General features: G+C 43.4%; 1 protein-coding gene across 1 annotated transcript in view; it reads right to left on the reverse strand.

Annotated features, from left to right (window-relative positions):
* Nucleotides 1-4,370: 4,370 nt before the first annotated feature.
* The window catches only part of TSPAN32 (tetraspanin 32), a 110,253-nt gene continuing 89,168 nt past the window's right edge, over nucleotides 4,371-25,455 (reverse strand). Inside the window, exons 6-9 of the mRNA XM_025202125.1 lie at nucleotides 17,004-17,105; nucleotides 14,907-14,999; nucleotides 12,350-12,433; nucleotides 4,371-5,812 (exon numbers count right to left, since the gene is read on the reverse strand). Of these exons, the coding sequence (XP_025057910.1) occupies nucleotides 5,717-5,812; nucleotides 12,350-12,433; nucleotides 14,907-14,999; nucleotides 17,004-17,105 (375 nt within the window). The 3' untranslated portion in view covers nucleotides 4,371-5,716. The remainder of the gene's footprint in view (nucleotides 5,813-12,349; nucleotides 12,434-14,906; nucleotides 15,000-17,003; nucleotides 17,106-25,455) is intronic.

A 25,455-nucleotide genomic window follows, 5' to 3' on the forward strand; every position in this document is an offset into this window, starting at 1 on the left:
GCTCTGAAGTGTCTGAAGACTGGAAGAAGGGCAATGTGGTGCCTATCTTCAAGAAAGGGAGGAAAGTGGACCCGGCAAACTACAGGCCCATCAGCCTGACCTTTATCTCGGGGATGGTCTTAGAAAATATTATCAGAGAGAGCATTCTTAACAGACTGGCCGGCGGCAGCAGCTTGAGGGATAGCCAGCACGGGTTTGTTGCGGATAAGTCTTGCTTGACCAATCTTATTTCCTTTTATGACCAGGTGACCTATCACCTGCACAAGGGAGAAGAGATTGATGTTGTATATTTTGACTTTAAAAAAGCCTTCTATCTGGTATCCCATGATCACCTCTTAGCAAAACTGGCCAACTGTGGCCTTGGCTTCAGCACAGTCTGCTGGCTGGGGAACTGGCTCTGTGGTCGGACCCAGAGAGTGGTGGTTGACAGAACTCAATCATCATGGTGCTCTGTGACCAGTGGGGTCCCTCAAGGCTCTGTCCTTGGGCCAGCACTATTCAACATCTTCATTAATGATGTGGACATTGGTATCAGAAGCGGACTGGCCAAGTTTGCTGATGACACCAAACTTTGGGGTAAGGCATCCACACCTGAGGACAGGAGAGCGATCCAGGCTGACCTTGACAGGCTCAGGAAATGGGCGGACGAGAATCTGATGGTGTTTAACACTGAAAAATGCAAGGTTCTCCACCTTGGGAGGAAAAACCCGCAGCACCCTTATAGGCTTGGCAGTGCTACGCTGGCTAGCACTACGGGCGAAAGGGACTTGGGGGTCATGATTGACCACAAGATGAACATGAGCCTTCAATGCGATGCTGCGGCTAGTAAAGCGAGCAAAATGCTGGCTTGCATCCATAGATGCTTCTCAAGCAAATCCCAGGACGTCATTCTCCCCTTGTACTCGGCCTTGGTGAGGCTGCAGCTAGAGTACTACATTCAGTTTTGGGCTCCACAATTCAAAAAGGATGTGGAGAACCTTGAGAGGGTGCAGAGGAGAGCCACGCGCATGATCAAAGGTCAGGAAAATAGACCTTATGATGAGAGACTGAGAGCTATGGGACTCCTTGGCCTGGAAAAGCGCAGGCTCAGGTGTGATCTGGTGGCCACCTATAAGTTTATCAGGGGTGCTCATCAGGATCTGGGGGAACATCTGTTCACCAGAGCACCCCAAGGGACGACAAGATTGAATGGTCACAAACTCCTCCGGGAACATTTCAAGCTGGACAGAGCATTAGTAAAGAAAGAAAATGCAGCACTAAGTTATGCATTAATTTCCCTTTGTGTTTTTCTTTTAAATGAAAAGAAAACCTTGTGGCTGCCTATAAATTCATCATGGGGGCACAGAAGGGAATTGGGGAGGCTCTGCTCACCAAGGCTCCCCTGGGGGTCACAAGAAATAATGGCCATAAGCTAGCAGAGAGCAGATTTAGACTGGACATTAGGAAGAACTTCTTCACAGTTAGAGTAGCCAAAATCTGGAATGGGCTCCCAAGGGAGGTGGTGCTCTCCCCTACCCTGGGGGTCTTCAAGAGGAGGTTAAATAGGCATCTGGCTGGGGTCATCTGAACCCAGCATTCTTTCCTGCCTATGCAGGGGGTTGGGCTCGATGATCTATTGAGGTCCCTTCCAACCCTAACATCTATGAATCTATGATATGCATCATATGCATATATGTGCATACATATACACTTTAGATCTGGTTAGGTTTGATACAATAATATCAATATATAATTGTGCATTGCAGAGCTAGAAAAAATAGATGGACTCTTATGTGGCTATGGGACAAATCAAAAGCTTATGATTCTCTCCAACATGCAGAATTAAACCAAAGGCATTCTGACAAAAATCCTTGCAGGAAATTCCTTGCCAAAAGCAACTCTGATCACAAAGCACTGCAGAGTTAGAACAGTGCTTCCTTTTCCCTCTAGAAATGGATATACTAACAAAGCCTTAATAACATATATTTGTGTTTATTATTTTTAAGGAGCATGATACATTCAAGGGATACATAGAAATAAGAATCTAAATACAATATAACAGAAATTATGAGGTGAATTTGTCCAAATAATTTAAGGAATAAAATAAGCACAAGGTACAACTAAATTTTTAGCTGGCAGATACCCTGAAACAGTTTAACAAACACAGTGATCTTACCAACCATATCACTGAAGCCGGGGGATAAACAGGAATCAGTATAGTGGTGCATACATCTGTTTTGTTTCACTCATGTGTCTGTCACTATGACCAACGTTGTTGGGGTTAAACCAGGCCAACATGCCAAGCGATTTTATATTACTGCATAATGAACAAACACAGAATCATTGAGGCCTGTGCACAGACTGCATAAGGACAGAAATTTCAAATGTGATATCTTTCCAGACCACAATTTAAGAGTGAGTTAAAAAACGGTTTATATGTCAGCTGTACTGCATTGGCTGCCTTTGCATCTGCTCTTACACCACATTAGGTAGAAGATTCTCCGAAGCAGCTAACCCTAAAAGAAAAAGGGCTCATTTGCCCCAGTTGACTTCTGCTGAACATAGTACAGGGATGGCCAACCTGTGGTATCTGCTTTGTTTGGCACACAATAGATTTGGCAGGGAGGATAGATCAGGCAGGGGAAGGAGATTGGAGTGCCACTTGGAGGAGTCAGAGCTTACTTAGTGGCACACTGGCCAGAAAGGTTGGCCCACACTGCCAGAGTATAGCAGGCTGACCAGCAATGAAAGTCCAGTTTCTGTCCAGCTTCAATCCAGGGGTCTTTCAAACATAACCATTACACCACAGAAACCCTGGGCACACCTATCATGGGGTAAGAGGAGGCACATGGACAGTTACCATGGAGCAGCTGATGTGCAGTAAGTCCACACCCCTTAACTCACTTTAATTTGTTCATTTATCCCCACCCCTCCATCTCCTGATTAGAAGATCCAGTTGGAGAAAAAATGTGGAACCCTGCAGAATTGCCTCCAGAAAACAGCTTGTGAAAGCAGGTTGCTAGCTATAGCTTGCACTAAATGTTGTTTCAAAAGGTTACTATGTTCAATGTAGAACTGACGGGAAAGGATGGTGTAAACTCACATATGGCCCAAGATGTCTTCCAGGCTATTTTCTTGTCTTTCACGTTTACAGAACAAGAATCATGAATTGGTGAACATCTGCAAAAAGTAACTGACAGGGCCAATTCCTGTATTATGGCTGGATGTTTCCAAAAGGTTTCAGAAGCATGGGTTGCTTTCTAATTGGCTCATGTCATTCTTATCATGAACCACCAGGTTGCTCTGCTTGCCAAACACTTCTATGTTCCTCAGCTATTTGTTCCCTGAAACTTTCTTTTCCCATGTCTTTGTCACAAGGCATATAGCAGAATTCACAGATTCATTGGCATCTGACAGGGCTGCACTACCAGTGCTTTTGCCATGGTCTTTAACTCTTGATCTCTGGACTTCCAGCCACTCACCCCAGTGTTCATGCCACCAGAGTGGGGTTTCCTTGAAGTTGAAGTGTTAGGTTGTGAGAGAGAGACTGTCAAGATAGCTAGCAAAAATGTCTTGAGGCCACCTTAAGTCTTGAGAAAAGAGAGGTGGGGGAGAAAGGAGACAAATGCTTAGGTCAGGAGCGGGCAAAATATGGCCCGCATAGGGACTTTGTCCGGCCTATAGTGAATCCCTCAGTCCTGCCTAGCCCAGGCACCTTCTGGCCTGTGGCGCATCCCGCTGCCCCCTGGGCACTCAGCAGGGTTGGGGTGGCTCCACAGCTGGACTGCCTTTCTAGGCAGCCCAGGAGGTGGCGGCTCCTTCCAGCTGCTGCTGCCGCTGGCCCCAGCCCCGTGGTAATGGTGGGGACATGCACACAGAGCCCCAGCCCCGGTTCACTCCGCACCCATTCCAGACTTGGACCAGAGGAGTGGACCAGCTGCAGACCAGCTGGAACCCGTGCACACAGCCCTGCCTCCGGCCTGCCCCATGCCTGCTCCGGACTTTCCTTGCCCACACTGACCAGCGGCAGCAGCTGGGCAGCAGCTGCTGCTGAGCATGGGAGAAAAGTGGCCCATCTCCTTCACCACTGCTGGGCCCTTCTTGCTGCAGCTGCTTAGAGCCCACACCCAGGCTGCCCTGTGGCTCCTCTGCACTGCCACCGCTGCCCTGCTGGGCAGCCCAGAAGGGGTGGTGACAGTGGTGGAGAGGAACCACAGGGCATCCTGAGCATGGGCTCTTGGCAGCTGCAGCAAGAAGGGCCCAGCAGTGGTGAGGGGGAGAGCCTGCTTTTTTCCCCACACTGAGCAGCAGCTTCTGCCTCGGCATTGCTGCTGCTCAGCATGGGCAGGTGGTCTGAAGTAGGCATGGGGCATGCTGGGGATGGAGCGGTGCTTGTGGGCTCCGGCTGGTCCGCTGCAGCTGTGAGACCAGAGCGGGTGCAGGGCAGGCCGGGGTTGAGACTGGGGCTGTGTACTGTTGGCAGTAGCAGGGAGGAGCTGCAAGATGCCCGAGTTCTAGGCTACTGTAAGGGAGAAAGGGGTGCTGACTGGCCTGCGGTAGCTCCTCAGAACTGCCTGCGTGGCATTGGGGCCCAAATAATTACCTGCCCCTGGCTTAGGAGTTTCTAAAAATATCACAGTAGGCATCTATCTGCATCTTTAGCAATCTGACCCCAAGTCAATAAGAAAGTGTCAAGGTAGGAAAAACTAATTACACTAATCATGGTATTTGTAACAGGAAATCATGACTGCTTACATCAAAGATCTTTCTCAGAATGTGCTCTGAAGCAATTAGTCTAGGAGCGTCATACCTTGCATGGTGATGAGGAACCAAAAATTTCTCAGACAAGAGAGAAAGCGACATTTGAACTGGATGGTTTGGTAAAACTTTTGCAAAGTGAGGCAAGAGTCTACAGTCCTAGTGAAATTTTAGAGAAGTTTGAATCAGCATCCGCAGCACATGTCTGAGATGTAATACATGAGAATACTTGTGTATGGGTTAATATACATTGATTTACAATAGCTCTCCAGCCTGTACTTCAGGAAGACAGATCAAAGAATGAAGAAACTTGGCATTAAATTGGGTAAATAAAATTACCCGGTGTGTATTCTAGTCCCCCACTGTGTATTCTAGATACCACTGGTGGTGGCGGCTGTGGATGTGTGAAGGAAAAGCTTGTTTTGCTCACTGACAAAGTGAATTTGCCTTTCCTGTGGCTGCCGGTTCCAGCCTCCCCTACCCTGCCCCCATCGTTTTGTTGTTATGAGGGGGCGGGTGGAGGGAGGGGAGGATTAATGTCTTGCTGTGGTGTGCTTGGTTTGGATGATTTAGTGATTTTTTTTAGGTTATTGTTACAGACACTGAATCGAGCTTTGGTTTTTGGTGTCCTGGTATGGGCTTTCTGGTTCTTCTTTATTATGCTACCATCCATGACTCACACCTGTGTTCAACAGGCTTTCATAATCTCTGATCCTTTAGCTGGCTGCCTCTGCACAGTACCTGCAAATCTTCATGAATCTCTCTCTCTCCTGTGTTGCCACATGAGGATACTCACACAGCCGGTAATGCACAGGAAATACGTAGTGCAAGAAAAGGGAACATGAAACACAAACATGGAAGGTAGAAAGGTCTGCCTCCAGTTACCCTGGAATAAGTTCTTATTCAACTCATAACTTCAGATAGCTCCCTGGGCCAAAAATCAGCTTCCCTTTGATGAAGAAACTGGTCCAACTGATTTCTACCTCTTTCTCAGCACATATTTGCCTTTGCGGTCCAGATTATTGCTGAAGTGAATGGAAAACCAGAGGAACGAAGTTAAAATCATCCCATAAACCTATGACAGAAAAATAAGACAGACAAAGAATTAAATACTAGGACCACTTATTGCATATTACTTCACCTGAGTGTAGAGGTGCTGATAAATGTTGCTCAAAAACATATCAGTGCTGAAGATGATTACTATCTCTGAGCTCTGTACCTGCAAAAATTACATTCTGTGAAATGCTAAAGGCTGAAATTTCAACTTGCAAGAAACAATGACCTTGTAGTTGTGATATCTTTCATTAGACCAACTGAGTAGTTGGAAAAAGGTTCTTAGCAAGCTTTTGGGTGCAGTCACCCTTCGTCACACATAGGGAGTCTCTGACCTTGTAGTTAACACTTTTGATGGGGACATAGAGAATTTTGCGCTGTAACTTCCTCTGTGACTCTGGGCCCTAATGTTTCAAATGTCTATCTGGAAAATGAGGAAATTAGTACTTACTTTCTCCTACCCTTGTACACTGAGACTATAGATTCTTTGGGGCTCTTGCTATGAACAACTGCTAGCACAATGTCTCAATGTCAGAAATGAGAAAAAGCCAAAACACATAGAATTCAAATTCCTTCAAAGAATATTGTTCTTCCACACCAACAATATGCCCTACTATAGTTTTTAATTGAAAAAAAAATCAGTGTATGCTTTTGGGAATAATACAAAATACAGTGTGTGTGTGTGTGTGTGTGTGTGTGTGTGTGTGTGTGTGCGTCCAAGTGCAGCTCCTTGTACAGTAATATAAGCATTTACTGAACGGTACCTCACATTGCCCAGCACTGTGAGAGATCAGGTAAAGAAAGTCTATATCAGAATCTAGGTTGATTGAAGGCTGTTGCAGTAAGTATAATGGCGGTGATAACAATGTGCTCTTTTCAAAAGTTTGCCTTCAAGTGAAAGAGCTTTTGAACTTATGGGCAGATTCTGGCACATTTATGAGCAGCTCATTGTGAGCTGGAAGGATAGTGACATCAGAAGAACAAACCCAGCTGTCATATGTTTCCTTTACATTTTGCAAGCATAACAACAAAAATATTTAAGAGCATTAAAAATTAAGTATTTAACAGCAAGTGCCACTTATGTGGGCAAGTATCACTCCTTCCTCCCTTCTTTCCTTCCCTTTCTCTTTCTCTCTCTCTTTTTTCCTTGTATGGAACAAGATCTCTCCTACACAAAATAACAACTAAGAAATGCAACCAATTCAATTCAGACACACGGGCCTCAATCACAGTTCAAGGGATGAATCAATCTATGTGGAAAATAAACAGAACCTTTTTAAATATTAGTGTCAGAACATTACATGTCTATATAATTTGATGCATGAAGAAAGATAACCAGATTGTGATTATTCCACCTACTGTTTGTCTTCCATCCTTAGACACAGCAACTCAGCATTTGAACAAACATTTATCCCAACTTTATTATTAAAAGACAAACTGATATTCAACACAAGGATTTTCCTCTTGGGATTATAGTGATAGAAATTACAACTTAGAGAGACTCCCTCATGGGAGACTGAGGAAGTTGGGAACTGGGAGATGGTCCCTCAGTGATAGATCTGCTAGCTTGTCAGGTAGTCAGCCAGGTTGCCTATACACGTGCAGGGAGGCTGCTCTGACATGCTGCAATTACAAGATGTCGGAGTATACACAATTAATTGAGTCTGCCGGAGCATGGCAATTACTGCACTCCAGCATCACGTGTATCAGCATCCCCATGCTGAAAAATGGCAGCGGGGGCACTTTAACTAAGGCTCATTTGGCATAGCCACTTTAATTAAAGCATCCCCCCCCCAATCCTGGAGCATGTCTATAAACACCCTCAGAGACAGGGATCTGCAGGTATTGTATGCTGCTCCATCCTGTGTTTGCCGGTTTCTTGAATGGATGATGACTACAGGGACCCTTGCTCCCTGCATGTTGAGTCAAGACAGCCCTTTGAGTATACTACAACTATCACCAGGGCCATCTGCTTATGTGTATTGCAAATTAGATATAATAGTCTTTCACTCTGCATTAAGCCAGGGTAGATTTAAGGGTGAGCATGATTAAGTATGAAATCCCCTAAATATACAGGCCTACTCAAATAATCCTGCTTCCATAACTGAAGTTCAACCACAGAGCTGTGCTGAGTTAAGACAGCAGGTAAAATGTATTATTCTGTATATGAACCAGACTTTAGAGTTGTGCAGCCTTCTGACACATGTTACAAGTGCAGGACCCTTGTGTAGAGGTAGTGAATGTGTGCTAGAATCACAGGTTTGGAAGGGACCTCAGGGGTCTGCGGTCCAACCCCTGCATGAACGCAGAAATACTATTCCTAAATCATCCCTGTCCAATGCTTATCCAACCTGTTCTAGAAAACCTCCTAGGAAGGAGATTTCACAACTTCCCTGGGCAGAGGTTCCACTGCCTCACTATTCTAGCAGGAAGCAAATTCTTCCTGAGATCTAATATTGATCTACTTTGCTGCAATTCAATTCAAAGCCGTTGTTTCACATCATGCCCTTTGCAACAAGGGAGAACAGTTGTTCTCCCTCTTGTTTAAAGCTGCTTTTCAGATATTTGAAGACTACTATCATGTCTCTCTTAACTGCCTTTTCTTCAAGCTAAATATGCTTAGTTCTCTCAACTCATTCTTGTCAGGCTTATTTTCCAGCCCTTTTGTTATTTTTGTGCCCCACTCTGGATCCACTCCAGCTTCTCCACTTCCTTTATAAAGTGTAGAGCGTAGAGCTGTACACACAATACTTTAAATGAGGCCTAACCAGTTCTGAGTAGAGTGACTATCATTTCCTGGGCATGCCTACAGGAGATGTTTACTGTGGAGCTGCCTAATTACTTCTGCAGTAAACATATCAACATCTATACGTATGGCCCTATACGGTGCAGTAAACTAATAAACTGCACTGCTGGTTAGTACTCATAAATGCAAGTCCTTTCCTGCGGTGGAATTTTTCAATGTGCAGCAACTCGCATATAGTGCCTGAGACAGCCCCATCAGCATCAAGAGTGTTTCAGTGCAGGGGCTGCCTGCTGGCCAGCCCTACCCTGGAGCACCCTTGTATCTCTGCTAGCCCCTCTGCAGCACATTGAGCTGGGTTGGAACAGCCATAAGCTGGCAGGCTGACCTCCTGAGCCCCCTGCCAGCAGGGCCGGCCCACAATTTTTTGGGGCCACCTGCAAGATATAGTTTTGGGGGCTCCTGATACAAAGAAGCCAGCAACAGCGGTTGTGGCGACCAGCCAAAGATGCCAGCAGTGGTGGCGGGGTGGCAAGTGGCCAGACAGGAAGCTGGTGGTGGTGGTGGCGGCAAACTGGAGTGGTGGCAACTGCCGGCCCCGCTTTGCTACGGCACTGTTTTGGAGTGTTCACAGCTGCAGGGAGCCCTTTGGCTGCAAGCCGCCCTGTGGCCACAAGTTTCGCAGGATACGGCGGGCCCCCCTGCCAGCCATGGCTGCTCTGACTCGGCTCAACCTGTTGCAGTCCTGGGCGCACGTTCAAATGTGGTGCCCAGGAGCAATAAACTGTGGTGCAATATGTACCAAAGTTTATTGCTGTAAATTAATTGCATGGGTAGATGCACCTGCTGTCTTACAACTAATGCTCCTGTTGAGGCAGCCCAAAATTGCTTTTTTATTTTTTACAACTATATTGTATTGCTGAATCATGTTGAGTCTGATCCATTAAAACCTCAGATCCTTCTCAGCAATGTTGCCACTGAGACAGTTATCACCTATTTTGCATTTGTGCTTCCTGAGGTATAGCACCTTGAATTTGTCTGCAATGAGATATGTTATGTTGTGTCTGGCAACTTTCAACTAGACACCAGAGCAGATTTTCTGCTAGTAACATTCTCTATCCATCGCATGTATTTCTGGAAGCCAGTGTACTCTATGACTAAATACAATAAAAAGTCTGAGGCTGAATTGATTCAATCTGCACAGGCTAGTCTAGCCTGCATAGATAGAACCAATAACTAAGTGAACAGACATTCATTTTTGATTCCAGAAATGCAGCCACATGCCTGCAGTGGCCCAGGCCAGAAGCTGGGGGGTGCTAGAGCACACCTGCTCTGCTGGAGCAGACAGCTTGGGCCAAGACTAGTCCACCCACCCTGCAAGGTTGTGGGGGAGTTGCAAAGCATCCTGGGATGCTGAGGGACTGTGAATTAACTTGAATCTGGAGGGGATCTGGGACAGAAGTTCAATAAACTGATTTAACCTAAATCAGTTAAGTCTGATACTACGTACATGCAGGTTTATCTTAAACCAGTTTCTGCCATTTTGAAAGTGGTTAATGTGCACTGAACTGTTGTGTTACAGATTTGAACTGGTTTCTGATCACTTATATCAGTTTGTGTGCAATTTCTGTCTCTATCCTATCTGATTAATGTGCCAACAAAATCTGCTCTCATCACAAAATTTCAGTTCCTTCCCCTACCTCCCAGTAGAACAAGTTCAGCAGTTTCATGTCTTTTCTCCCTGGCTTGGTGACTTTTGCAGGGTCTTTCAGGGTCTATCATTTCCTACAGGACTGCAGTGTGTAAGATATTTTTACTTTCTGCAGGTTTATGTTCCACAGGCCATCTGCTTGAGAATCACATATGAATTAGGTGCCCTCTCTTTCTGTTATACAGAAGCCTTCCTACTTCCTGCAGCTTTCCAGCTCCACTGAGCTATTTGCCAGCTTTTATAAAGACCTTGAAGCAATTGTTCAATTATGTGGCTTCAGAATTTCAGAGAGGAAGCACCTAATTAGTGTCTGGAGATAGGCCTCAATTTCTTGAAAGGACCAGCATCCTGGTGCATAACTGCTGCTGGAATGCTTACTGATCTAGGTAAGGTATAGAAATTCAAGAAGCTGAAATCGATCTAGATTATGCTGTTTTCTATAAGCAGTATAGTTTAAATTGGTAGCGCACATTCACCCTTTGGTGGTGGTGGGGCAAATCTTAGGTTCTGCCTTTTTTAAACTAGTCTGTGGGTGTGTCTACATGTGCATTAATGCAGTTTTCCTAATGCACATTAAATTTAGTACCTCTAGTATGAGGTACTAAATAAATGTGCATGAGGCTGCCCTAATGCACAGTACTGAAAGCACACATTTTTAAATTGACACCTAATGTGCAGTAGCCTATTTTACTGCACATTAGTGTAATTGCATTTTTTATGTGTTGCTTTAATGTGCAGTAAAATAGGCTACTGTCCATTAAAGTGCACATGTAGACATGCCTTGTGAGTACCAAGCTTCTGTTCTGTTATGGGCATAGACTAGTTTTGCGTGCTGAACTTCTGTTCTGTTACAGGTATAGACTGGTTTTCAATCACATACTGGTAAAAGTGTAACGTCTGTACCTGGCCCTAGAGGCAGCATTTTTGCCAAGTCAGTTTGAAGGCAGTTCTTCCTGCCTAAGTTAGAAGCTTCTAAACTCCCTGCATAGAACTACTCTTCTATATATCTAATTAACTTCATAGCTATGTGCAGGATGCCAATAAAAAAATAATTATTTCAGAAATTTCCCCTGTAAGTTTTTCATTTCTTAATGACCAAACGAACATACAAAATTTTTCAGACTGCAAAACCCATTCTTGTTAAAGTATCTGGGCTTTGATAAAAAATTTTGATTTTCAAAAATTTTTTTTTACAGAATCATTTTATGTATCTCTACAAAGTACTGGAAGATTTTTACCAGGGTAAAAGTTTTCCATGAAAATGCTTGCTTTGGCTGGGGGCAGAGGGGGAGGGGAAAGGATTTTAAATGAAACTTTGTCATTACATTTTTTTTTAACCAGTTCTACAAAACATGATAAGAAGTTTCATGTGAGGCTCAGAACATGGGACATTCCCAACCACAGGACAAGTTGCTTAGAGAGACTCTTGAGAGTGAGATTCAATTGGTGCAGATGTCCATTTTCAAGCCTGTTCCCCGTTCCTGTGTCATGCCTACTTCTGGTTGACAACAGTTGAGTAAGCCTCTAGGCTGAGAACCACCAAGCATTTTTCAGGCCACCAGTAGCTCTTTTCCTATATAACCTATCAGTCTGGAGGGTTTCCCTCTAGTTCAGAGGTGGCCAAACCACGGCTCGCTGGCACAGCGCTTGCGGCTGTTTGGAAATTGGCCGAAGCTCTGCCCGGTTCTCCCCGAGGCGGCTCCGGGGGACAGTGCATCCCAGCACCTCCCATTGTTCTGGCTTCCCCACCAGGGAGTGCACCCCAAGCCCACCCACGTCCCAGCGGGGAAGGCCAGAGTGGCTCAGTGGTGCAGTGGGGTGAGTATCAGTGATCACTTCCACTCCAGGTCGCTCAGCACCCTCCCCTTCCACTCCCGGCTCCCAAGATGAGTAACTCTGGCCACGCCTGCTCTAGTTTCTGTGGTGAACTGCATCTTCACGGTTATTGCTTTGCTACTGAATGCTATGCTGATGGCTCATTATAACCAGACATGAAAAAAACTCTGCTTCCTAAAGAGAAATTTTTTGATTCGACCCTCCCTCCAGAACCACTGAATTGTCCTGATTCAACAAAATCAATGGATCGAAGGAACAAACATAAGTACCATGAAGCAGACGGTGATGATCAGCAGTGTGGAGACATAACGCATGTGTTTTTTCATAAAGTCTTGGATCTGCTGAAGGCAATCCTGAAAAAAAAAGAAAGCCTATGAGAGCACAACTTGTGGGAACTCACCTTGTATCCCCGTAGGGGTTTTGTCATCAACAAGCTTCCTGACAGGGTTTTTCATTATCCCCACCTCAACAGAAGCAGCCTCCAGGCCCTCTCCCTCTTTCACAGCCCTTTGAATATCTAAGCTGTTTCTGTCTAAGGAACGGGAACAAGAGTGAGATTTTCTCCAGAGTTTGATTCTTCTCTCCACTTCCTCAACTAGCAGGGATAACTGCAGCAACAGTGCAAATCTTCTTCAATTTAACCCACTAGTGAATTGCTGAGGATTGTATTGTGAATGGGAATGTGAACGTGTAATATTAGACTTGACCTTTGCACATGAAAGCGCTCTTGTCTCTCTGCTGTAACTGGAGGTGCTCCCCACGACAAGTACACCTGCTGCTGCTGTGATGTTCTTGGAATGGCACCAGGTGAAATACATTTTAGATTATGGTGTGTACATGTTTGCTAGATGTGAAAAGGCAGAGAAGAATAAAGGCATGTGAAATGCACCACAAGGCTGTCTCTGATCTTCAGACAGGTTATGCTAATAAGGGGCTGATTTAAGTATGTGAATAGTGACATCAGTGAGAGAGAGAGAGAGAGAGGGAGCACGGGTAAAGTTATGCTGTTGCTCAAGTGCTTTGCTGGGTTAAATCAGGCTGCCCAGAGCCTTATAACCTCAAAAAAAAAAAAAAAAAGAGAGAGAGAGAAAACAAACAGCAGTTTCCAATACACAGGATCAGTTCCTGCAGTCCCAGAGAGTCCACAATGTGCCCCTGCCGTTTACCTCCTGCTACCAGGGGCAGGAAGGAATTCAAAGCATAAATAGCTATATGCAGACCCGCTTCCCCACCCTCATCCAGACCAAGTTCCTTCCTCTAGCTTCCTGCCTGAGGGCCACAAAATACTCAGTTCTAGGCTGTTCTATATGTTACAATTCAGAACTCATTTTGCAGAAGGTAGATATCTCACAAAGACCGCGACCCATCCCAGCAGCATATCCCAAATTTGTCCTGGTTCCTGCAAGCAGACCTGCAAAATAACTGAAGCATTCCAAATGTATACGCTGCTAGCTGTGTTGCAATGTTGTATGAATGTGCTATGATGTTGCATTAATTCAAGATGGCTTTGCATAACCATAGCAACTCAGCAATCACTTTGTACCTCACAGCAAATACACACTCCAAAGTTAGCAACTTTAATTAGGACAGCTGGTCCAACAAAGAACAAAAGTTACACAGACCAAGGGAATTTATTGAGAAAACTCCAAGTTAAGGGCTCAGTATAGAGCTTATCTACTATTGATTCTGATTAGTCAGATGGCAGGGGAGTCTTTATTGAAATGTGTTTGATGAAACTGCCCAGAAATAAAAAAGCCCTGCTTTCTGAGCTCCGAAAAACTAGGGCAATTTTTGTTTGTTTTTTAGTTATTGCTTTAATGCCCTTGAAAAGGAAATTATAATTTGCATTTGAAAGTCTGCTCAGGCAGCTTCTGGCCATCAGTAAGGAAACTGCTTCAAATAGAGAAGTCTGATTAGGCGATTAAACTTTTGACATCAGACATGCAAGTATGACATCACACACTGAGGACAAGAAGCTTCAGAGAAATGACAAGCTGACCAGATCAAACATTTTCAAATCTCTCTGGGATGTAAATGTCAAAAGCTACAAAATTGTATTTGTGGCTGAAGGAACTACTGATCCACTCTAACTTCTCCCAGCTGGAGTTTTCAGTCTGCAAGACGCCTGCTTTGTATTTCTAATGAAAAATTAATACCCTTATTCTAATAGGTAAAACTGCAGAAGTGGTGTTTGGCAATCAGTAAGAAGATAAGTAGCATCAGTTGGATGTATAGAAAAATAGTCCAAAATACTCCTTTTTATCCCACCAAATGCTACCATTTCTCTTGTTCCATCTGGACTTTCTCAAAGGAGAAAAAGATGCCAGTGAGAATACGATCCAAAGAAAGTGCCAATAGATGTGGTCAGTCACACAAAGACAATGAAGGCAGCTAGTGAAGAGGGGTTTAATTAGGAGCTTGGAGAACAGGATGAACAGAAGACACAAGTGTCGGTAGCTCTGTGGAAAAGATTTGGGAATAATGATCATGCTGCTACTGTTCTGACTAAAAGTCTATGGATATTTACAAGATGCAATTTAGACAAAAGAATAAAGTCAGTACAATTATCCAGATGGAGAAAAGCAAGCAGGAGCCTCATAATTGCTGTAGTAACAGACTGGGACTGAAAATAATGACCAAGGGTAACAGCAAGACTCCATTTACTGTTGACCTTCATCATGTATGTCCATTTAGGCCTTACCTACACAAGAACAAAAGCTGTTTTTTAAATAAAAGTAGATCAATTGAGCTGTTTGAACTAGCTGTTAAGTTACAAGTTACTTTTGACATCTCATCATACAAATGCTTCCCTAGTTCTTCCCTTACCTCTCTTGCTGTACTTGTAAGAGTTGATGGACATGTCCCATTTTCAATGCCTCTGATTTCTTCAAAGGGTGAATACTTCCCACAGCACAGAAACTGAAACAGAACAAACTATGTCAAAAGTCACTGTTGTGGTTCCCTTTCTCCTCAGAAGGGCAGACTGATGATGCAGAATGAATGGAGTCAGGGGAATAACAATTTCTGTCTATCTTCCTTTGGGCTAAGATTTCATAACATGGTGGCTGCAATGGACATAAATTTTATCAAGAAAATTAGCCTTAAAGCCCTTGGAGGGCTTCAGGGGTTCAGGGTCTCAGACCCTGACCCAAAGCTTACAGAAGTCCATGGGAATCTTTTCACTGACTGCTGAGTAGCAGGCTTTGGATTAGGCTCTGAATTCTCCATACCTGGAGCAATGGGGCTATCTCCTCTCTTTTCTTCTCCTCATCTGCATCTCAGGAATTTCAACTCCAGTTTTCAGAAGTTACTAGTGATTTGGGGAGCTCAGCAACAGGCATCTTGAGGCCACCTACCATTATTGCGTGGTATCTACAGTTCTCTTGTGATTCTTCCAATGCAGACTACACATCCTTAGCACTTCTAGACACTGGACCCTGCATTTTTGTTGGACCTTTTTTTTCTTTTTATCTGATTCTAGTGGCCTGAAGATCCTTAGATCTACAAACCTCTGACAAAACTTGGAAGTTGCCCACAGCTCTTCAACATGCTGCTTTTTACTGTGGACAAGGTAGTCAAATTAAATGGCTTATACCTTCTTACCAACATTAGCTGCACAAATGGTTAGGTCACAGGATGAGGAATTGAGAGACCTGACTTCTAATCCTGCCTTTTCTGTACCCGATTCCTCTCCTCTGCTCACCAAATTGCACAGAGGACTCTGATATCCCCTTCAAAGTAGACACAGCAGGGGTGCACCAGGGAGAATAAGGCAATGAAGGTAAAAGGTGGTGTCATCCAAAGAACTCCTTGCTGACCCAGGTACTGGAAACAATATAGCCGATGCTCCTTCCAAGCTAATCTAGCTTGCTTCCTAGCCCAGCTATTTAGCCCATGACTGTGCCACACTTCCTGCTGTCTCGCAGGAGTCATGGGTATTACTATATTATTGAAATTAAACAACAATTATCATGAGTACAGCCCTTTGAGAAGTACAGATGCACATGGTTACAGAAGACATTTGTGAGTGCTGAGAGACAAAAAAACAAAACGAGAGAAAAGGAGTAGTCCGGAAATAAACAAGCAATGTTGATCATCTTCTCTAGTCCCTACAGCTTGACATTAGATCACTATCCAAACAGGTCCTGCCGAGTGAGGGTATGACACTTCCTTTACTCAGCTGGCTGTGGAGGACTTGCATGTTTCTCACCCCAGGAAACATTCCAAAATGCTCCCTTTTCTATTGTGCCGTCTCATCATGCACACTCCAAAGCAAGTGCTCTCCCTAGGCTCAGTGTGGTCACCTTGATCCACCTATTGTACTGCAGAGTTTAGGCAATAATTTCTCTTCACACCTACAGGTTGCACTGCAGGGTCACAGTTCTTTAGAGCTTTACAGCTTAGCTCATGGCTTTAGCAACTTAAAAACGTTGCAAAGAAGGTCATATATCCTAATGCTTGCAGGTGGCAAATTTACATCCAGCACGAATTAGTGCTTTTACCCTTAGGGCACAGATCGCATTCATTCTAGAGCCCCCTAATTACTAACTGTGTAATGACAACAGTTTTAGATGAGGGCTCCAGCTTCTCAGACGTATACATTACAGATATCCTTCCCTTATCAGTATGGCTATGGAATGGCAAAGGAACTGACCAACTTGTGGTATGAGCTGCTGCTGTTCCAGGGAGGTGAGATTGCCTTTTAGTACATTTTGGATAAGAGTGATATTCAGATACATGAATCTCTCCACTGAGACTTTAACATCACTGCCCCATAGTTGAAGTCTGTAAATTTAACTTGCAGGTCATCATCTACAGTCTTATGACAATCCTAGTAAGTCTTCTCTTGCTGCTACTAATACAGCCAGCCAAACCTGGAGCAAGATGCCAAAAGCGAACCAACCAAGACTGGGTGTAACTTACTGTTTCATGGATGGCAGTGAGTTCCTCCTTCCTGAAGCTGGCGGAGTTTCTCCTCACCTCCTCATACACAAGATCATACACATCCATCATAGCATCTTCCACCTACAAAGAGGATGACATATTTAAGCCAAGGATTTGACCATACAAGTCACTCAACCACGAGCCAAATCATAATCTTTTCAAGATGGAACTGAAACTCCAATCTTGGAGTCTTGTCTGGAACACCCTTGGGATAGCCTATTCAGCTAATAAAGTCATATAAGCAGAAAGCTTCCTCTGATATACTCATGAAACTGAAATATAAAAGAGAGGAACCCAAACTGGATTTCTTTACCTTTGAGGGTTAGGTGGGAGTTGTTCTAGACTATAGACTGTGGCTGTTTCTGTCATTAGTATTAAGTGGTAAATAGTGTAACATGTGGGAGTTACCAGTCCTCTTTCCATTAAAATTATGTGACTAACAAACCTGATCGCTGCGCTGACAATTTGCTGCCTTTTAAGTGACACTATTTGGCTATATGAATAAAGGGCTTTTCTTAACATCTTTACATTTTGTAATGGGTAGGTCAAAACATATCAGATTTTTGATAATGTTTGAAAGTTCACATGAAGAATGGTCACCTCTATGAACTACCTCTAAATTACAGTTTTGCACAAATAAAAGTCTCAATGACTGCTGGCATCCAGAGGAGGGCGATTTGGGTGCTAGTGAAGGACCTGGGTTCAAATCTTTACTCTGGCAGAGAATTATTTTACTATATTGGACAAATTACTAAGAAAATGTCTATGCCAGTGATTTGTAACTAGGGTGCTACTGCAGGATGCCATGAAATGTTAGCACTATTAGTTATACAAACATGATTCCCAAAATAAAACCAGAGATTTCAAATAGAAATCCATAGTGTCAAAAGCATTCTGCCCTGTTGCAGCCTTTCTGGAAAGAATTACTTTATTATTTTTGTAGCAAAAAAATGAGAGAAAAGTAAGAGCTGAGGTGTTTTCCAAGGGGTGCTTTGAGTGTAAAAAGACTGAGAACCAAGTATCTATGCCACCCCCACACAGATCCTGAGATGGCTGCCAAGAAACAAGCCTTGCCTATTCACTCTTACTCTATATACACCGTTCTGCCAACAAAAGTTACATAATCACTTCTTGTTGCATACCTATGGACACTCTCAGGTATGGTCCAGGGTAAAACACAGGGTGCATCCAGCACCCTCCAACTGCAGCCATGTAACAGTTTTTCAGCATGCAGCTCATAGAGTAGGAGTGATTATGAAGTGTTGATACTGGTTTTAGGGTCAGTGAGATATTGAGTGAAGGCCTGTGAGATTATGTGCCCAAGCTTGGGTTTCAGGGTCATGCCACCCTCCACCGGGGATTCAGATATTAACTCTTGCCTAGATTAGGTACCTAGGTCAGGATCTTCTCAAAAGACACAGCAGGACTAGACTATGGCAGTAGCAGCAGCCTTTTGCCCTAAGCCTTGTGTTTAGGACACTAATCCAGGATGCTGGAGACTAAGGTTCAATACCCTCCTTTGCCTGAAATGATTTACAACCAGTTTCAGTCTTCCTACTGAAGGCTGGAACTACCAGACTGTTTTAGATGGGAGATCCTTTAATCACTCCTATTAAATCTCTGTGTATGGAATAACTGTCTATCCTTTGAGCCATACTGAATGAACATGTCCCTTTGCCTCTATAATAAAGCAATCACTGGGGAGGAAAAGACCCAAGTTTCAGCCCCTGTTCTAGAAAAGATTGTTTTATTTTATGCTATGGTAGTGTTGGAGTGATGTTGTAGCTGTGATGACCCAGGAATTATGCGAGGCAAGGATTTTTGTGGGCGATATCTTTTATTGGACCAACTGTGTGGTTGGGAAAAAGTTAGACACTCCTTCTTATGCAAGGCAGTCTTTATTAGATCACCTGAAAGATATCACCCACAAAAATCCTTGCCCCTTGCAGTATTTTATGTTAAGCATTAATTGGACTGGAAAGCAGGGACTGGAATGCAACTTCCCTTCTGTCCCCAGTGAATAGCCATCGGCTAAGTTTAGTCATATTTATTATTTCACTGTCTGTCTGGCCCAGTGACTAATTATTCTGTGAAAGTGAGAAAGTTTCCATAGGAGAGACTGAAAAACACCAGCACTGTATTCCCAGGGGTATTCATTGATGAAGTGGTGGCAAAGCATTAAAAATTCCCCCAGGTAAAGGAAAGGAATTAAAGCCAAGTCTCCACCATGCTGAATGGTATTCTCACATTCAGTAAAAGGGATTTTTTTTTACATATGTTCTACGCAGTTCCCAACTCAGTAGGTGTATTCTGAGAATACCAATCAGATCAGGCCTAGTCAACAACACAGGGAGAAGAAGGCCTTATCTGCAGATCTTGGCTGGGGCTTCAATGTGAACTAGGCATAGAGCTCCTCAGCTCCTACCAGACTTAGGCAGCTCTAAAAAATACCCACAAGCAACCTTTTACGAACCTAGGTGACTTCACTTGTGGATACTTAGATATCTTGGGAACTCAGGTGCCTCCAACCTTAGGAAGCAGCTGAGCTGGTGGTTTGGAAGGACTTAAATTTAGACCTGGGTGCCTCCTTTGAAAGTTAAACAGTACTTGGGCACTCAAGTCCTTCTGTAGATCTAGCTCCCTGTGCCTCTGATTCCTTTCTGTAAAGTGGGGTAATAGCACTCCAGGGGCATTGTGAGGACACGTACAGTCATGATTGTGAAATACTACAATACCAGGGTTACTGGCACCACATGTTTACTAGGGCTGTGGGAAACTTTGGCAGCTGTTTTGTTTTGGAGGTGTTTCGTCCCATTTTGGCACCCAAAACACTGAATCCGCTGGGGCGAGCGGCAGCACTGGGTTCTTTCCAGCGCTTGGCGCGGGGTGTGCCAAGCAGACTCGGGTGCTGGTGCTGGCCCCGCCACCAGAGGCAACCTGCTGTCATCCCGCATGCAGATCTGGGGGCCTCTGCCTCCTGGGAGGAGTACAGCACAGCCCTGCAGCCCTCTCGGGGGGCGTGGGCCCCCAGATCTGCGTGCAGGATGACAGCAGGCTGCCACTACCAGCAAGTGACATGAGTTTTGCTTTGAATAGTTTGAGCTGCAGTTTCACAAAAAACCCTGCACCTATCTCCTTGAAACTTGGCAGGCTTCATGCATTCAGGAGGGGCAATGTTCATCAAAATCAGGCAAGAAATGACAAAGTTAGCATTTTAGTGATTCCCCATTATATCCTATGGCCAAAACACCAAAACAGCATCAAAACTCCGAAACAGACTCGGCCGAATCAAAATGGGACAGTGATCCAAATTACCAAAACAAATCACTGTCCCTCTGAAACGTCGAATCCAAAACTGAAATGAAACACAGACATTTTGCACAGCCTAATGTTTAACTCAGAGATAGTTGCTCAAACATAAGACTGCAATGGCCGCATTCTACACCAACAGAGTAGGTGTAACACCAGAACGCCACAGTGATGAATCAGGCCCTAAGCACTTTTATTGAAAATATGAAAGATGACAGCTTCAGCAATCTCAGCCAATCATTGGTGATGTTTCAAATGAAAAATATGCCAGGTGCCCTTGACTCTAGCAAGGAGCTGGCAAAATTCTCTCATTTTTAGTCCTTTTTCTCCCTGTAAATGATCTGAAGTGGGTCTGAACACAAAGCATTGCTCTTAGAACAGAAAATAAATAGGCAGGTAGGATGGGTCAGGGACAGAACAAGTATACTTGGATCAAACACATCCCTCAGCAAGGTTTTCCAGTCAGGTCTTAAGGTTTTGGCTTAGAGAATTACCCAAGAAGAGAGACACCAAGTATTATCTTTTTTTGCATTTGGGAGATGAAAGAGGGTCCATTAGAGACCATATTAGTGATTACTGTAATGTGATTCTGCTTTTCCAATTGAAATTCACTAACAGGGGTTAAAAACTAAGGGAGAAAGAAATGACTGCTTAGTTTTGGCCTTCATCCATTTTGGCAGAAATAGATTTCAAGTTTCAAATAATGTATGAGGAGATTTTTCCAAAGGCATCAATATGGAATGCCTTTCCATATTGGAAAATATGGAAAAGGCATTCCCAATATGGAAATAAATGACTTTTGAGATGCTTTTTGTTATTAGGGGCATTTAAGAAGAGTTTAGCTTTAGTTTTGTGACAGTAGCTTCATAGGTGGGCAAGTGAGGGAATTTACTATCATTATGTGTGTTCACCTGGGAATTCAAGAAATTACAGAGGAGCAGCTGGCAATTTGCTGATTCCACTGCTTGATCCATTGATTTTAACCTACAGCACACTGATAAACTCCCCCTGAGGAGTTTTGTCATTGCTCACAATATAATTAAGTAATTCAGAAGACAAGGTTAGAGAGATCTAACAGTGTACTAATAACAGACTTGATGGGATTCAGAGTTGTCAGATGCAGCAGGTTGTACTGTTCCAAGGTAGTTAAACAACAACAGAAAAAAAATAGTGACCCATTATCAGCCTGGTACAAGACTATAATTGGTGGCCATGCAAAACATTCTTTCCCTGGGTAACCTTTTAGCTGAGGTGACTAAAAAAATTTAGTCTCAACTTTTCCACCTCCTGCTCCTTGTCCCTGCCATAAGTGACTTTTCATAAGAACAAAAATTATTATGCAAATGTATTTTCATTTAAAAAACAGCTTTTTCTTTATCAAAGTCCTGAAAAATTATAATTTCCTGACCTGCTCCTTTGGTGTCTTGAATTTCTGGAAAAAACAGAAGAATCAACGAGATGACAAGGAAGACCCATATAAACCACTCTGCTGTTTACGCTAAGAAATAGCGTAACTTCATAGATTTCATAGATGTTCAGGCTGGAAGGGACCTTGGAAGATCACTGAATCCAGCCCCCTGCCTCAGAGGCAGGAAGTCAGTTGGGGTCATAGGATCCCAGCAAGATAAGCATCCAAATTTCTCTTGAAGGCATTCAGTGTGGGTGCTTGAACCACCTCCGATGGCAGGCTATTCCAGACCTTGGGGGCTCGGACAGTAAAGAAATTCTTCCTTATGTCCAGCCTGAAACGGTCTTGCTGGAGTTTATAACTGTTCGACCTTGTCATCCCTTGGGGCGCTCTGGTGAACAAACATTCCCCAGGTCCTGGTGAACACCCCTGATAAACTTATAGGCGGCCACCAGATCACCCCTGAGCCTATGCTTTTTCAGGCTAAAGAGCCCCAGGGCTCTCGGCCTGTCATCGTAAGGTCTGTTTCTTATGAAGTTCTCAACAAAAACATTAGATCTGGATAGATATATAACTGGGTCTGTGGTGGGCATGGGTTCTTATTTAGTCAATCTATATTTCAACTAGCTCTCTTAAGCATTTTCACAAAGGCCTAACATTTAGAAATGTCTTTATCAAAGGGAATATGTTGGACTATGCTTCCATAGTCCTTTGTAAGTTCAGAGGGCTGCACATGTAATTTTTTCTGTTTAATATCTTTTAACACTTTGTTTTATATTAACATGTTTTGGTGTTAATAGGGCCCAAAAATCAGAGCCCAAAATTAAATTTCAAAGATGTTTTTTTTCAAGAATGCCTTTGTGACTTAAAAACCCAGTTCCAATGAAAGGCAGCTTTAGGCTTCTACTTTTTGAAAATCTTGTCCTTTATATATATTCATGTCTATGAAAATTCTTCCCCATGTTATGAATGAAGATTTTGGAACTAAAATCAGAAAACTGCTGAAAAAAGTCCCAAAGTTTAAGTGAATAATAGGTAAGATACTGGGAAATCTAATTTGTTCTGAGACCTCCAACTCAAGCTGAACGCGCTCATTGAGTTCCTAATCCAAAATCTTTTGAAGTCAGTGAAAAGACTCTTATTAACTAAAAGGGGTTTTGGCTCAAGTTTGAAAGCTGCTAGTTGTTTACCTTGAGGCTTCGGTTGTACAGTTCATTAAAGAACTTCCCAAACCTCACAGTCATTAGTGACAAGGGAATAGCCTGTCACCACACTATAAGTATTTTCCAAAAGAGAAGCATTATGCAATTCATCGGTCTCAATGGCTGGATAGTCACGAGCCTTCTGTGTTGGTCATGAGCTTTAGGGCTCTACCTCTGGAGTTCTTTTCAACATGTCATGCACTCACACTGCATGCAAACAATCACAGCATAGAATAAGTGCATCGATACAGATGTTCACAGCTGTTCACTGGTGAACACATTCTACAGCTGCTGCCATGTTGGCTGGTACATGGTGGTCACTGCTGCATAGAGAGAGGATTCATTCTAAAGCAGCATGTCATGGAGTATATGGGAGGCATTATACAAACACCAACAAAAAAGAGATGCATTAGGACAGGAGATTATTTCATTGCCAAAACCATCATTGCTGGATAAGGGTATTTAAAAAACCTGCTTGTTTTAGTTGGAAATTGGGTATATAAATCAACCATGCTTTAATATACTAACCATGTCATGTCATTTCTATCTAGATGAAAGCAGAATGCAAACTCATGTAATGCAAAACTCCCTCTATCCAATTTTTCCAATAAAAAATTAATGAAAGCAGACAAAATTGAATGCAACTCAAGGAGTGTAAGACAGATGCCACATGTCAATGGGAACCAAATTTTCACCTAGGGCCTTTTCCCTCAAGCAAAGGGCATATCAGACCTCGAGAATCAGTCTGCTTCATTCTTATTATACTAAATTCTGTTCTCTCTTGCCCACTACATTCATTACGGTTGCACAATTGAAAGGTGGTATTTGGTCTACTGCCTCAACCTGAATAATTGCCTCTTTGAGTTTTCCACTCCAGAGGCTGAAAAACTTCAGGGCACTCACTGTAACAGTTAGGCAGCAGGATGCCTTTTAAGGTCCTGTTCGAATGGCCATGTCAGTATTGTTAATAATGTGCTTTCAGAAAACCACAGGTGTGCTGAGTGCCTCAACACAGGCAGTAGCCAGAACCAAGTGAATTGATAAATTTGGATGAGAGATCCTTGGGAAAGAATGTATATGGGTCTTTACCGTAGAAGCCTTGGGAAAAAATGAACACACAGAAGTGGGGGTTGGATACTTCTTCACATTACTAGCTCTATGTTATTGATGCTCCCTAGACATGTTAAGACTGGTCAGTAATCATCCACTGTGTACTGTTGTTGGAGGACAGCTGCTGAATTAAATTCTTATTTGAAATGAGAAAAGGCCTCCAACACACTCCATGAAAGATAGTGAGTATCAAAGCCAGAAAGGTCAAAGAAAAATTTCCAGTTTGAATGCTATGGAATGCAATAGTTTTATTAATAGATTTCTCCAAGAAAACTGTTGTACAATATTTCAGTTTCAAACGGGAGCCAGAAGAAATTATTCTTCTTTCTCCTGTTTCCAGCTGCATGCCTGAATGACACACCTTTAGTCAGAGCTGCCTAGACACATCCAGGGTTACAATCTGAGGGAAAGAATGCTACTGAATTAGCCAGAAAGCTGACTCCAGGTCACAGTTATTTGTACAGCATTTCTAATGTAAAGAAGGGAATCGTGGTTGTGTCAGTTCTAAATGAGATCAAGATTGGATGCTTGCTACACTCAAAAATCCTTAACAGGCGCATCAACACAAGACACTAACCACGCAGTAGCTTAATCCTACTACAGAGTAGCATGCCAGGCAAAAACCATGCTAACACGCTACTGCATAGTAGTATTAGGCTACTGTGCAGTAAGCATCACTAAATAGCCGTGCGCAAGCACTACTGAGCAGTAGGGCACATTACTGTACATTGATTTAGTACTTGGTTAACAAGTACTAAAAACTTAACGCACAGTAACTATGGTGCATTAATGAATGTGTAGCTGCACCTAACGGCCTCTTGTTGCTTGTGTCTAATGAGGCTTCCCCAGCGAAAAACATTTTAAAATATAACTGGACATAAGCTCTTCTCAGAAATTTCAGATTTCAAGTTCTCTGCTCTTTCTAGAGACTAATTTGATCAAAGCCTCACCTTACCCAAGAGAGAAATAGCATTTTCCTCTCTGTCTGCTTATAAAGGAGGATCTTCCTGTTAGCTACATTTGGAATGCATGCATAGACAACAGCTTCAAAGGAACTGTTCTAGGGCCTTGTTACACATTGCACCTTAAGCTTCTCAAACGTTAGTGTTAGTTTGAGTTTAGAGTGCTAAAAATCATCTCTGACTGCCCCCACCTGCACAGCTGTGACTTGCCACTGGAGGGCTGGTGATCAGGGGCCTGACTAGAAGTAACAGCTATGAGTTGTCCACAGAGACCAGGAGAGTGGGAGGAAGGGGTACTGCATCCTGGGATGCTGGAGGACTGAAATGTGGGCAGTTATCTCTGGGGAGTGGCCACACATTTGTGGAACACAAGCTGGGTAACATGCATCAGAAATAAACCTGCCCTGGAGTGGTGTAACTTTAAGACCCCTAAAAGGTGC

This window comes from Alligator sinensis, unplaced genomic scaffold (genome assembly GCF_000455745.1).
Source record: "Alligator sinensis unplaced genomic scaffold, ASM45574v1 scaffold983_1, whole genome shotgun sequence".
NCBI lineage: Eukaryota > Metazoa > Chordata > Crocodylia > Alligatoridae > Alligator > Alligator sinensis.